This window comes from Genypterus blacodes, unplaced genomic scaffold (genome assembly GCF_046128005.1).
Source record: "Genypterus blacodes isolate CSIRO-AG114 ecotype Tasmania unplaced genomic scaffold, CSIRO-AGI_Gbla_v1 ptg000128l_1, whole genome shotgun sequence".
Lineage (NCBI taxonomy): Eukaryota > Metazoa > Chordata > Actinopteri > Ophidiiformes > Ophidiidae > Genypterus > Genypterus blacodes.
The window spans coordinates 2,378,737-2,391,732 of record NW_027466930.1 but is presented as its reverse complement, the minus strand read 5'-3'; the positions used below and the strand labels follow the sequence as shown (position 1 = coordinate 2,391,732).

At 45.4% G+C, this 12,996-nt stretch overlaps 2 protein-coding genes across 2 annotated transcripts; both read right to left on the bottom strand.

Annotated features, from left to right (window-relative positions):
- On the bottom strand, positions 1 to 8,447 carry lonrf4 (LON peptidase N-terminal domain and ring finger 4). Its single transcript, XM_076162848.1, has 12 exons — positions 7,703 to 8,447; positions 6,903 to 7,021; positions 5,933 to 6,055; positions 5,583 to 5,768; positions 5,351 to 5,477; positions 5,095 to 5,170; positions 4,868 to 4,982; positions 4,300 to 4,421; positions 4,042 to 4,200; positions 2,437 to 2,599; positions 2,197 to 2,346; positions 1 to 2,099 (listed from the first exon to the last, which is right to left on the bottom strand). Exons 1-12 carry the CDS (start codon positions 7,998 to 8,000, stop codon positions 1,950 to 1,952), a joined length of 1,788 nt encoding a protein of 595 aa, XP_076018963.1. The 5' UTR covers positions 8,001 to 8,447; the 3' UTR covers positions 1 to 1,949.
- Positions 8,448 to 9,820: 1,373 nt separating this feature from the next.
- Positions 9,821 to 11,727, bottom strand: med7 (mediator complex subunit 7). Its single transcript, XM_076162793.1, has 2 exons — positions 11,576 to 11,727; positions 9,821 to 10,821 (listed from the first exon to the last, which is right to left on the bottom strand). Exon 2 carries the CDS (start codon positions 10,810 to 10,812, stop codon positions 10,048 to 10,050), a length of 765 nt encoding a protein of 254 aa, XP_076018908.1. The 5' UTR covers positions 10,813 to 10,821; positions 11,576 to 11,727; the 3' UTR covers positions 9,821 to 10,047.
- Between the last annotated feature and the right edge of the window lie 1,269 nt (positions 11,728 to 12,996).

Here is a 12,996-nt window from a genome sequence, read left to right as displayed (position 1 = left end):
TGGTGCTGATAGTTTAACACTTTACTCAATATCAAGACGACATTCTTTGAGTAAACAGACACACAACATGTGCAGATAAATCTGGAGCCACACATCAGGAAATAATGCACAAAAATAATGCACGATTGCGTTGGTAAAATAACTCCATTCCACATTTATGTCTGTAAATTCAAGAAGTTTCCCCAGTGTGATGCTTCAAATTTCAGAATACAGACTCCATTACTCCATTAATTCATGACCTAAGTGTTCCAGGCCCTGTGGTCTCTCTGATGTTAATCGTGGCGTGATAGATTCAGTATCTGTTGCTTTGAGTTGTGCTTCATCACTACACTAAAAGGTTGTTGTATTGATTCGTACGAGCTGCATGCACAGGCGTGTGTGTGTGTGTGTGTGTGTGTGTGTGTGTGTATAGTGGACTCATTCTGACTGCTTTGTTAAACTTAAATTAGACATGGGCCATGAAAAGATGGGGCGCTTCACTGATCGCTGAGACTTCAGTGTTGATGTGATGACTGTGGTCAGACTGAGGTCACTTCTTTTCATGGCTCATAGTTTGACAAGTGACAAACAAAATCTGTACACTATTTAACTAACTTTACTACAAGATAAAACCCACAATAGAAATATGTATGGCACAGTCATCAAAGTAAAAAAACAGCAGCTCCTTAGTTTCACCAAGTTAAGCTTCTATTTGATAGTAAATTAACTTTAAGGAACATTGCAACTTGAACATTCCATGGAATGTAGCATAAACCAAACGAAATAATGACTAAATAACACACGGATCGAAGATTTTAAAAGAGCATGTTTTAGTTTAACTCTAAGACTCTCAGGCACTCAAAGGCACCGTGACAGCGTGGTGAGGGGGCCATGCAGACAGGGACAGCCAGGGCCAGAGGTAGTTTGTGTGGCTTTGATAGAGGCCCCACAGGAACCCAGTCCAGACCCCAGGAATCCCAAGAAGGTCCTGGAAGTGAGGGGGAGCTGAGTCAGCGATAACCTCTGACTCACAAGGAGCTGAGATGACAGAAACTCTTATCAACCACGCAACACCACGAGTTCAATACAAATCAACAAGTGGGGATGATTTTTGGTAAAAATCACTGCTTTCTAATTCACAGCTGAGAGAAAAACACAATCATGTGATCAGACAGGTTCACAAAGCAACAACAATGCAGTTTCCCTTTCACAGATTTTAGTCCTGATTGTTGAATTTCATAGCTTTCCATAGATTTGCAGAAACACAAAATATCATTGCAATAACAAGACTTGCCAATACTAAATGTGTGCTAGTTAAACTTATAATGAATACCAATCAAGGCGTGTTCAAGGCTTATCGATGCCACCAATCTTTCAATTGTGAGTAGTGCACTTTAGTGTGGGATCATCAGTGAGATCATCCACCGTCTGATCCTTACTCCTCTGATGTGCATCGTCCTGAGAAGCTGTTGGACCTGCAGTCTCACTCCACAGGCAGAACATGAGAGTACAGGAAACCAGCTTAGTTGATGCTGTTAGTGTTGGTGTCATTTTCATATTCATGATCATAGCATAAATAATATTGTCCCCTTGTATCCAAACTATCACTGTTTGCTAACCCTTGGTTCCCGCAGGTCTTTGGTCTAACCCTGCAGTGCTTCATGGTTCAGCCAAACATTATTATTATGAAACTCATATTTGTAAGGAAACAGAAATTGAACACAGTATATTCAAGCTCAACAACAACAAAAATCCTTTTGAAAACAATTCTGTACAACTGCACTGTGCTCTTTCTGATGAAAAGACTTTCTGGAGCAGATTGTTAAATTTGGCCTTGAGCTATCACACAAGAACGTGCCTCCAAAACTCAAATCAAACACTGATGGGGTGCCGCCGTGCGTCCTCCATCGCTTTCAGTCACAAAGTCCGTGTTTGTTTATGTGGCCACAATACCGCCCCGCTGTTCACGCCTAACTCTGGGAGAAGTACTCCAGGACGAGGCGAAGGTGTCCTAAGCGGTCGTTGAGCGAGGTCAGGGACAACACAGTGGTTTGGTAGGCGGGGTCCAGCTGGAGGACGGACAGGAGCCACCAGCACCAGGCTGGACCGTTGGACGAGGCCTGGGGGATAAGGATAGAAATGAAGGATCTTGTTAATGAAAGAATCTTTTTAAGTATTAAGGAGCCGGTGAGATTGACAGTTGGTGAGGCCGCTGACCTGAATGTTCTCCTCCTGGTCAGGCATGTTGCCATACTGTCTGTTGATCTGCTCACGGACTCGGCTGCCAAGTCGCTGGTACCAGTCCTGAGCCTGCTGGTGCACGCTGTCATGGAGACGCTGCAAAAGCTCCAACTCATCTCCGTCAACCTGAGAGAGAGAGAGAGTTCTGTGTTTAACTCTTCAGTGTCTGCATGTCGTTGCGTATCACTTGTCAGCCACATGTACCAAGCCTCCCACCTTCAGGTCCTCCAAATACTCTATATCAGCCGTGTGGTAGCCGTCCTTCTGTCCCCTCCTCAGCACCTTGAATCTGCTGCCCCCTACTGTATCTACATAGGACCTTCCATCAGGCAGCTGCTCCAGGCTGTGGATCTCCAACATGCAGCCGTTGTCTGCAAACCTGTAGCACATAACACAACACGGTCTCAGGTTTATAAAGGTTAACTCAAAAACCCTCAACCACGAAATATGTGAAAAAACGGAATGAGTGAAGCCCTGAGAAATGTCTGAAAGGTTTCCACACCTTAGAGAACAAAGAAGTGACAAGTAGTTTGAGTGGCAGCTGAAGCTCAAATCCTTTGAAGTTGTTGTTTGTTTAGAAACAACAGGTGCAGCCAGTTAGGCAGGGACACAGAGCTGAGTCAGTGTGAAGGAGGACGATGCCAGACAACCACGTGTCAAACAACAGGATCTCACACAAAAAACTGTAACTTCTGCCTGCAAACATGTTGGACAGTGAGAACCGGCGAGCTAAAAAAGATGTTTAACATTTTAAAACATTTTTCTCAGCTGAAAATGTAACATTGGACTAGATGAGGAAATTTCGACCGGTTGTCGCTTCAAGGCAGAAAGAGCGACAACTGCATAATCAGAGTAAATATACCTCCTAATAAAAGCAAGGCTGTGTCATAGCAACTGCAATTCTCCATCTGTCCACCAGCTGTCCTCCTTGCGTTTGCCTTGTTTGAACAATGACCTGACACACTAACATATTAAGATAATATGGCAACTAGTCTCTTTGTGTTGTACTAGTAATCCAAATTGTCTACACCTTTTCCGTCCATTGACTTTACTTAAAGAGATAGTAGTCCTGAATGGGTGAAACCTCACTAACAGCAAGAAACCACATTAAAGACAGTGAGGCTGCCGGACCCGCTGCTGCCTCCCACTTGCCCACAACTTGTGGTGGGCAAATGTTTTGTCTAACCAGGCCATGTCAGTCTTCTGCTCATTGACATGGTTGTTGTTTGGGTTTGAGGTCTACAGGCTGCAGAGGAGCTGAATCTCTGCAGCTGCACTCAATGTTGAAGTGTACTTTTGTCTTCATTTATATCTTGAACAAAGCTATCATCTGGAAAAATCAACATTAACACACAGAAAGGAAATGATAAGGTGCATATTATTTGCATTTTAAGCTCACAGTTTGAAGCTGAATATGAATGTTTAATCTCTGATGATGTGACTCGTAACCTTTCTACAGTTTCCTCTTCCTCCGTACTCTCTGTTTGCACAACAAATCTGATGCTCCTGGTAGAGAGCGAGTGGGAGGCTGTGCTGTGTGCAATATGGTTTCACCTCCTGTGCCCCTGCCTCAGGGGAATGCATGTCAACGTGGTCTCAACACGCTCAGACAGACCTGAGCGTGATATTCTTTACTACAGCAGCGAACCTTTCAAAGATACAGGAGCTACGTAACTGTACACCTGACTCTAACCCTAAACAGAACCTTCAGCCTTTTGAGTATGAAGCGTCAGGGGAGTGGATGGAAACACATATTAGAATGCAGACATAACAGAAAGCTGCTCTAGATAGTGAAGTAATCCTATAGAAAGTTCTTTGTACCCTTTTCCAGGCTCGTAGCTGCACATGCCAAACTTCTTGGTGCCTGTCTCCATGCAGCGGCGCATCATCAGCCGGTATCGTGGCTCGAAGATGTGTAGCGGGCAGGGCACTCCGGGGTAAGCCACCGTGCAGACGAATATGGGGATGTTCTTAGTTAGGCTACAAAGCAGGAAGAAAGGGAAAGGGAAAAAGAAGAATGTAAAGATAGAGTTTGTGTTTGGGAGCTGTTATGATGGAGCGTAGATGAGGCGTGCCTACTTGGAGAGCTCGGCCATCTCGGTCTCGTGGATTTGTTTTCTCTCGGCTAATTGAGCGGGGAAAAGGCGGCTCATGATTTCCTGGAGCAGAACTGTGGGGCTGTACTTCCTGTTTTTAAAGTACTGAGAAGGGGAGACATGAGAACAGTCAGATGAAAACACAATCACAGACACACACACATCCTTCAGATAAGACCATTCAACACTGTACTGAAACAAATGGCTGACACATGACCTGCATAGATACTGCTGATTAACACACACAGACACGCACACACAGCTGATCTTGATTTATGATGGTTGCCTGGTGATCATAAATAGCTGAGGGTGCTTAACAAATTTATGAGCATTAAATGAGCACAACACATCTGTTATGTAACTTTATGTGAATTCAGAGTGACACATCGCACCCTAACCGCCTGAAGAGTTGTTACAGTGGAGATGTTTGTGTAGTTTACAAACTGCATCTATGGTATAGTAGATCTGTCACTGTGTGTGTGTGTGTGTGTGTGTGTGTGTGTGTGTGTGTGTGTGTGTGTGTGTGTGTGTGTGTGTGTGTGTGTGGTTACATCTTGTAGGGGCTGCTTGCAGAGGGGACAGCGGAAGTTGTGGTCCAGACTTCTCTCGATGCAGTTTTTGCAGAAGGTGTGACCACAGGGAGTCGTGACGGGCTCGAAAAACAACCTGAAGAGAGGAAAGAGAACCAAAACCATCCCAAACCCAGACATGAATGAGGTGGACTCCAGACAAGATGGTGGCCCCTTCAATGATCGGGTGCACTTTCTGAGACGCTGACCTGATGCAGAGGGGACACTCAATGTCGGACACGGTGAGGACAGCCAGACTCCTCTCTTTGCTGTGACAGCTTTCACCTGCAACAGAGGAAGCGGTTTACATTCAAGTTGTGAGATTATGTAATTCCAAACCATCTGGTGGGAGTTTGGACGATGCTGTTTATAGCCGCAACAACAACAACAACAAAATGTTCATAAGGACCCATGATGCTGACGCTGATGATGGCAGCCTGCGTGTGTGTCTGCTTGTGTGTGTACCTCTGCTGTGTGTGTCCTCCTTTCTCATCATCATCTCCTCATCCTCTTCTGCAGCAGGGAGGAAGGAGACAGCTTGGCAGAGGCTGAGGCAGCACTCGGCACTTGTGTCGTGGTTCAACCTCGAGCCCTGATGACACAGAATGTGTTGCGACTTGGGTTAGTTAGGATCCAAACACTCAACACACACAACAAAGCATTGACGTGCTTCTCCCACTCTGGTGTGCGAGCTTACCCGGTGTGTCTCTCTCATCCCTTTGTCCGCGTCATCCCAGTGTGTGTGTTTGGGGCTGTCGGGGAGTGTCGGCCCCTGGAAGCCGCTGAGGCTGGTGATGGGACAGGCTTCTTTCAGGTACTCAGACACGACCTGGAGCATGCAGGACACCTCCTCTGGCACTGCCACGCCCCCTGCCTCCAGGATCTAAATCCAGAACAACACACATTCTTTCATTTTAGACCAAATGCTTTTTGTAGACTTGTACCAGTCTGCATCTCACTGCAGCTGATCTTTAATGGTCTCATAGATGCATAATGAGATGTGGAGGTCAAGCAGTGAGGCGGGTGTTAATGTGCTAAGGAGCAAACCTTCTTGATTTGGCTCTTGGCAGGGACCAAGTCGGCCTGGAGTTTGAGGCAGCGGTGGAACTGCATGAGGGCTTCAGCCTGCTGGCCCATTTCCAACAGCACATTTCCTTTGCGAAAGAAGCCCTGCAATCATCACACACAACTGCCTGTGTAAGCAAATGAAGCCTATCCTATATCATACACTGTAAATATCTGCAGTCTATCAGCGCTGTAACAGAAGATAAACACTCCAGTAAAAGGCACAGAGCAGAGCAGAATGAGGTTCTAGCTGTTAAATTTCCCGATAGGATTGTAACTTTCCTGACAGCTGAGCAAAACTGTGTAAATATTAAACATGAAAATAAGGAATACTGTTACACGTCTCATACGAGTCTAATCACACAGCACAGAACTGATTACACTGTGTGTGTGTGTGTGTGTCTGTTTCTGTATTGGCAAGTAGCCACCTAGAGGTCAGAAGAGACATGACACACAGCGAGTGGCTGTTTGCATAACTTTGTGTGTGACATAACATGAATGAAGCTGATGTAATTGCTCTTTAAAAAGGAGCCGGCTTCACAATTGCAGGGACAACACAGATTTATACTGTATGCATGAGAACAATCAGCACCTCCTTGTCCTGTTGCTATGGTTATCGGTTAGATTTTACAACATGAAACACTAAGCGAGTGAGTGTGAGTGTGTGTGTTTACTTCTCTGAGCTCAAACTGGCTCGCAGGTCAACTGGAGTGAAATGAATTGACACCATGCTGGTTAACAAGTCACTGTCATCTTTGAATAATGGAAATACAGTTGAAGTGCTTTGCTTTGTTATGATGTCATGTGGCGATTCTGGCCTCAGATTGGTGATTTAGAGGAGTCAGGAGTGAGCTTTCTTAGTAAGACTATGTAGATGTGATGTACATGTAACAGACGTGACGGATGTGTGAGGTCGTGTCGACTCTGTGCTGTGTGTTTGCGTCTCTCTTACCTCGGCCCAGGTGGGACGAAGGCAGCAGAGGTGGTCCAGGTCTGTCAGGACGTCAGAGTAACGCATCAGGCCCAGGTTGGCTTCAGTTCTGTACACCTTCAGACTCTGATCGTCCGGGACTGAGGATCAAAAGTGACATGGTTTGAGATTACTTACGTTGATTCAGGCTTGGACGTGTAAACACTCAGTAGCATTTTGAAGCCTTCTGACCTTTGACCTACAGTTACTTGTGTAATGTGTGTGTGTGAGGAGGCTTCATTCCTTCTGTGTCTGCATTTGTGTGTGCTATGCTGCAGATTCTATCGACTGACCTTCCTGTGTTATATGACTTACATGCTTTTCATTTAGCTTTTCTCTTACTTTTGGAATGTTTTGTTTCCCCTCAGTATGCACACAATGCTCAGGCGCCTGCTCTGAGTAACTCTTTCTTCTTACTTGACCCACTTTCAGTTCCCACGCACATAAGGGACACCTCATATTTATCATCAGTGGGCTTAGACAGTGCTTTTAAAGTAGTAAGCATGGCTCGTCAGCACATATGTTTCCTCTGCTGGGTCAGAGTCCTGGAAAGCAGAATGGGACGCACCAGGCAGCTCACTGGGCTCCAGCCAAGACTCAAAGAGTGCAGTGCGTAAAAACTGGAACACGAACCTGTCTCACCGCTCTACTGCAGTGTGAGATTGGAGCCTAATAGAGCTACATGTGCTTTGTTTCAGCCTTTAGCAGCTACTTGCACATGTATTAGGACGCGTCCTTACACACGACACTCATCTGGACCGTCGTGTCTGCTCGTTCCTCACCTTGATCCGCCGCTTCGTTGGCGATGCGCAGCGCCTCCACGAACTCCCCGGCCCGGAGCTTCTCCTGGATGAGGCACTTCATCTTGGTCTCCTCGGGGCAGCACTTCTCCACGATGCCGCTGAGGAAGACATTGTTCCTGATGCCTTTCACGTCCCTCGGTTTTAACCTTTCCTTGCACAATGGGCACTTGGACGGCAGGCAGCCCGCCACGCACCTACGGCAGAACGTGTGGCCGCAGGACATGGACACCGGCTCGCACATCAGGAAGAGACACATCGGGCAGTCCAGCAGATCCATGCCGGCTCGGATTCGTGCTTTCAGGGGCGGTTTGGGTGTCGAGACGCCGCACCAACAGCTGGTTCCACTCGCTGCAACTTAACTAGGCCACTTATCTTCACCCCTTTTAAAACACTTTAACGTGCATCTATTTCATTCACTCGCCCCGGTGCGGTGTCGGTCCTAACAATCACTTTGATTCGGGACACAAAACATCTTCTTCCCCTCCAGCCGATCAGACACAAACTCAGGCTGCTGCTCTCCGCCTGCTGATCTCCTCGCTGCTCTCAACTCCATCAACGCCGTAAGGAAAGAAAGAGCAGAAGGAAGAATTAAGGAGAGAAATACAAACGGGTCTCATCCTCGATTGATCCGTGTCTCTGTCCGCCTCCGTGTCCGCGTTTAACCCGAAATGAGTCCAGAACCGGAGCAGCGAGTCTTCGGCTAACCCCAATTACATTACATAAATAAAGGTCACGTGACACGGTAGCTGCGCCGTGATTGGCTGAGCGGCTGCTGTGCCATCCTGTTGTGAAACCCAAAGACGGCGAGTTTCATAACAGAATTTCTGCCATAAAGTTGTGTTTTATAATCGACTTTTGTAAGAATTTAAACACGAGCGAGGATGAAGATGAAGTGCGAGTACAGCGTTCCTCTTACAGTGATGATGACGGGAAAGCGAATGGAAGCAGTGTGTGAGGTTACCACGGTGTGCAGGGAATCCCAGGCGAGGGAGGGAGGTGTGTGTGTGTGTGTGTGTGTGTGTGTGTGTGTGTGTATATATGTGTGTGCGTGTGCGCGCGAAAGAGAGAGCATCATGACATAATCCCAGTTACACACACACTTTCTGGAGGAAAAGTGACCCAGTTTCACCTTTTTCACTCTTGCTGCTCGCTTTAAAGAGACACTCGTGCTCTTGTTTCTGTGAATGAAACACACAGAGGGGCCGGTGCGCATTACAGCATTGCTGCAATGCAGAGGAGAGAGAGTCAGAACACTACAGCTGTCAACCTCGTCCACTCTGGATCACATCACAGCTCGGCCACGTCAGGACTTTTCTACTTTGACCTCTCGAAGACGGAGGACGGGACAAATCAATGCAGACTTATTATTCTGATCAGCTTCATCCCATGATGTCACACTTCTATCCTGTTGGCGCTCGTCTCTCCCTGGATCACAATGACCCACATCTTTAGGACACAGAGGTTGGATGGGTGTGAAGGTTATGGTGGCAAGCCCTTTGCCGTCACCGTGCCAACACAGTCTAACACTAAGGGGCCATGTCAGACTGTGTTTGGGATCTACACCATTATCACATCCAAATTAGGGAATACAAACATTAACTGAAAACATCATGATTCCTGTGATACTAAGCATTTTATAGAAGTGAAAAACTCTTGTTCTTATCGCGATAGACTGGTATCACCTAAACCACAGAGAACCAAGTCACCAGACCTGTTTGTGTGGTGTTCTTAGGAAAACAGCCTCTCAGAGTGTGAAGAGTACAGACTGCATTAGCAAACATTCACTTGCACAAGCTGATAAAGCAGCGTGATGTAAGGCTGTTATATGTGGATATAACTGCAACATATAGAGTTACACAGAGGAGTCAATACAGCACTGTGTATACTGTCGCTGAGTGTGTGTGTGTTTATGAAATGTAGGACAGAAGAGCTTGGTCAACACCGTTAAACTTCTAAACACACTTACCTTTCAATTACACCAAACTCTCAGTTTACAGTTCTGTGCATGTAGAGACCACAGTGAAGCATCTCTGATGTCTGACTCCGTTGTTCTACATCCACTGTATTGTCATGACAACAGTTCATTAAGATGCCCAATTCAACTGGAAAGTTATTTTATTGGATTTATTACCAAAAACATAAACTCGGCAGCCTCTCTGCCCACTTGTGTTCTAAGATATCTACATTCTTCAAATACCTATTCAGACACGAGGACAAAGAAAACACAGAAAAGGTCAAAATCAAACAGTTATACCAAATAGATTCAAAATAAAAAACACAGTCAGTTCTTGCCGTTTAGCTCAGACAGCTGTTAAACATGAAAGCTAAGCGATTTCGTCTATTATACTGCACATGGAGGCGTCTTTGTCACACGAGTTCTCCCTGCCTATCACACACACGCTCTTGTCCTGCTGAGCGGCGGCCATGCAGCTGGCCCCGACCTCCTCTACGTCCAGAGGCTCCGTTCTCATTCTGGGGCCCTGGCCAGAGGAACAGCTGGCGCCGGACGCTGCAGGCCCTGCCCTCGGCACGTCTCCGCTGCCGTCGCCACCCTCCATCTGTGGCAAGTCGTCGGGGAGCGAGGCCAGGCAGCCCTGGATCATCTCCACCACCCGCTCCAGATGTTTCTGGAATCTCTCGGCCGTCTCTAACCTCTGTCTCTTCTGCACCTCCATCATCACCCTCAGCGTCTCTCTGGCTTGGTGGGGCCTGTACTCGTTTATCAGGTGGTGCATGTGAACAAACAGGAGCTTTAAATCCTCCAGCTTCTCCTCGCGCTTTATGCTGCCTGGGCTCTTGATCAGGATGTCCAGCAGGTCCAGGAAGTTCACGAGGATGGACATGTTGAGCTTTTTAAGCTCCCGTTTGTGGTCAAACTGCATGGGATGAAGCCTCTCGATGCCTTGGCTCTCCAGAGGGCGGATGATGAGGTCGTCGCATTGGAACTGGTTGCCAAACATCATGTAGCTGTCTCTGATGGGTGGGGGCGGCTTGGGGGCCAGACCTTTGCGAATGTTCTCATCTGTGTACTCTTTGATGTACTGCATCGGTGGGGGCGGCAGGGCGCTGACCTGCTGTGGTTCACCCATGATGGCTACCTGGAGGAACAAAGACAATTAGACCTCAACACAACATCAACAATTGATTCTTCATCCCATCCAACTATACACAGCAGGAAGTGATGACGAGTTCAGCTTGTCTGGGTTTCCGATTGTTGTCACACACCTACAGACTTATAAGAAGCTAAACTTGTTGTTGCAAAACTTAAGAGTCTAGAGAAATCCTTTGTCTTTCATAATAATCCCACCAGATGAATTCTGCAGTCTCAGGAGATTTACATTTTAAATATTTAAACTGAAGGAGCCCAATAATTCCACAAGATCAAGCATGAATTAAACTTAACTTTTATTCTCCGGTAACTCGTATAGCCGTATAAAGAATTCAATCATTACACGTAACGAGCTGCTCATGTGTATATTTTTAATTTAACATTTTAGCATCAACACTTAAAAGTAAATGACACCGGATATAAACCTGATTTAACTCCGTATTTTACAAAGTATTGGGGGAATTCTCTGGCTGCTCGGTTTCGACAAACAAAGCTCAAATAACCCTCGCCTGCCTCCTTCACCGCTTAATCAGTAGACATCGCTGTTTGTTAAACACTATTAAAGTAAATGGAGGTTGTTGTTGTTGAGTGACAGAAGAATCCCGTTTGATAGCGGAACACAGCTAGGTGGCTAATGTTGGGCTAGCACTTAGCTGACGAGTTATGCCGGTAACTGATCTTAGAGCTGAAAAATTATAAATCCGTGAAGATACAAACACAGCGGTTAGTAGCAGTTGACGCACCTCAGAACGAGCCTCCGCTTGATGAAAACAGTCTTTAGGTATGACACGTAACAGTGGCAGTATGTTGTCGGGTGTTTAGCTCATAACTAGCCGCTACTAGCGTCCCCCGGCCTGAACCTCACGTTCCTCTATTCTCCAACGCCATTGGCCCATAAGAACGCATTGCTTACGGTGATTGGACCGCAGTTTTTTAACGAACAAACAATATGCTGATTGGTCACAATATGTGGAGGCGTGGCACTAAAATGACAACGATTGTGTTTAGTGATTTAATACATTCTTTTCTTTATCACTGGATTTCAGGGTAGCAGAAATCCAAAGTGGATTTCCAAAGTGGTCAAAGTGTTAATGTCAATGTAGCGTCTTTGGCAAGTTTGCCCTTGAGTGAAAGTGACATAATTTTCCATAAATTTTCCATCATTCATGATGTCATCATGGGGGTGCTGGGCTGGTTCCATTCATCAACCAAATTCTTTTTAAAATTAGAATATTTCCGAAAACACTCATAAGGATCTGGATTTCTTTTTAAATGGGTAGAGATGTGGCACAGATTGGTTTTACAATATTTTATGAAGTACTTAATGAAGTAATAGATCATTCACAATCAAAACAATCAAACTACATTTTCTTATTATAATTAAAGCATTTTTCGGTTATTTTTGTGCTTTTGTCTTCCTCTCTAGTTTATTGTATATTTATTTATTTTATTATATATTTATTTTGGTCTCAGCTTGTTTGACCTTGGCGGATGAGTGTAGGTAGAATGTGGTCCTGTAGTGACTTAAAGTTCATTATCTTTTTATAGTGTTCACACCACCTGCCACACTCAAATATACACCACAACACACTGCATACTATGTTAAAGCCCTAAATAAATAACCCATTTTCCATTCATCCTGTCAACCGCCCACCCTGCGCCCACCCGCCCGCCCCCGCTGCTCCGTAAGTCATAAATATTTCATCTTGACATTTATCAATATGTGTACACACCAACAGGAAATTGCAACACACTCACTATAGGATTCTACTGAATTGGTTGTCAGCAGCCGTCTAGAAGGCTGTTTTTAAGAAAAATTAATTACTTCTGTGGATACAAATGATGAAACTAATAGTTACATATGTGGGTGTATTTTTTGATTTACTGTCTGATAGGTGGATTTGTTTTCAAACAATGGATTAACAGTAAAAAATCAAATGTTACTAAATACAATAAGTGGACTTAGTAACACCTTAATCACAGACAAGCATGATCATTTAGAATCTAATGTGTCTAATTAACGAATCACCCAGCTGCACATACTGCACAATGCACTGGGTTATTGCAACATAGCTGTGTGTGTGTGTGTGTGTGTGTGTGTGTGTGTGTGTGTGTGTGTGTGTGTGTGTCTGCGTGTGTGTGTGTGTGTTTTTAAGCACATTTC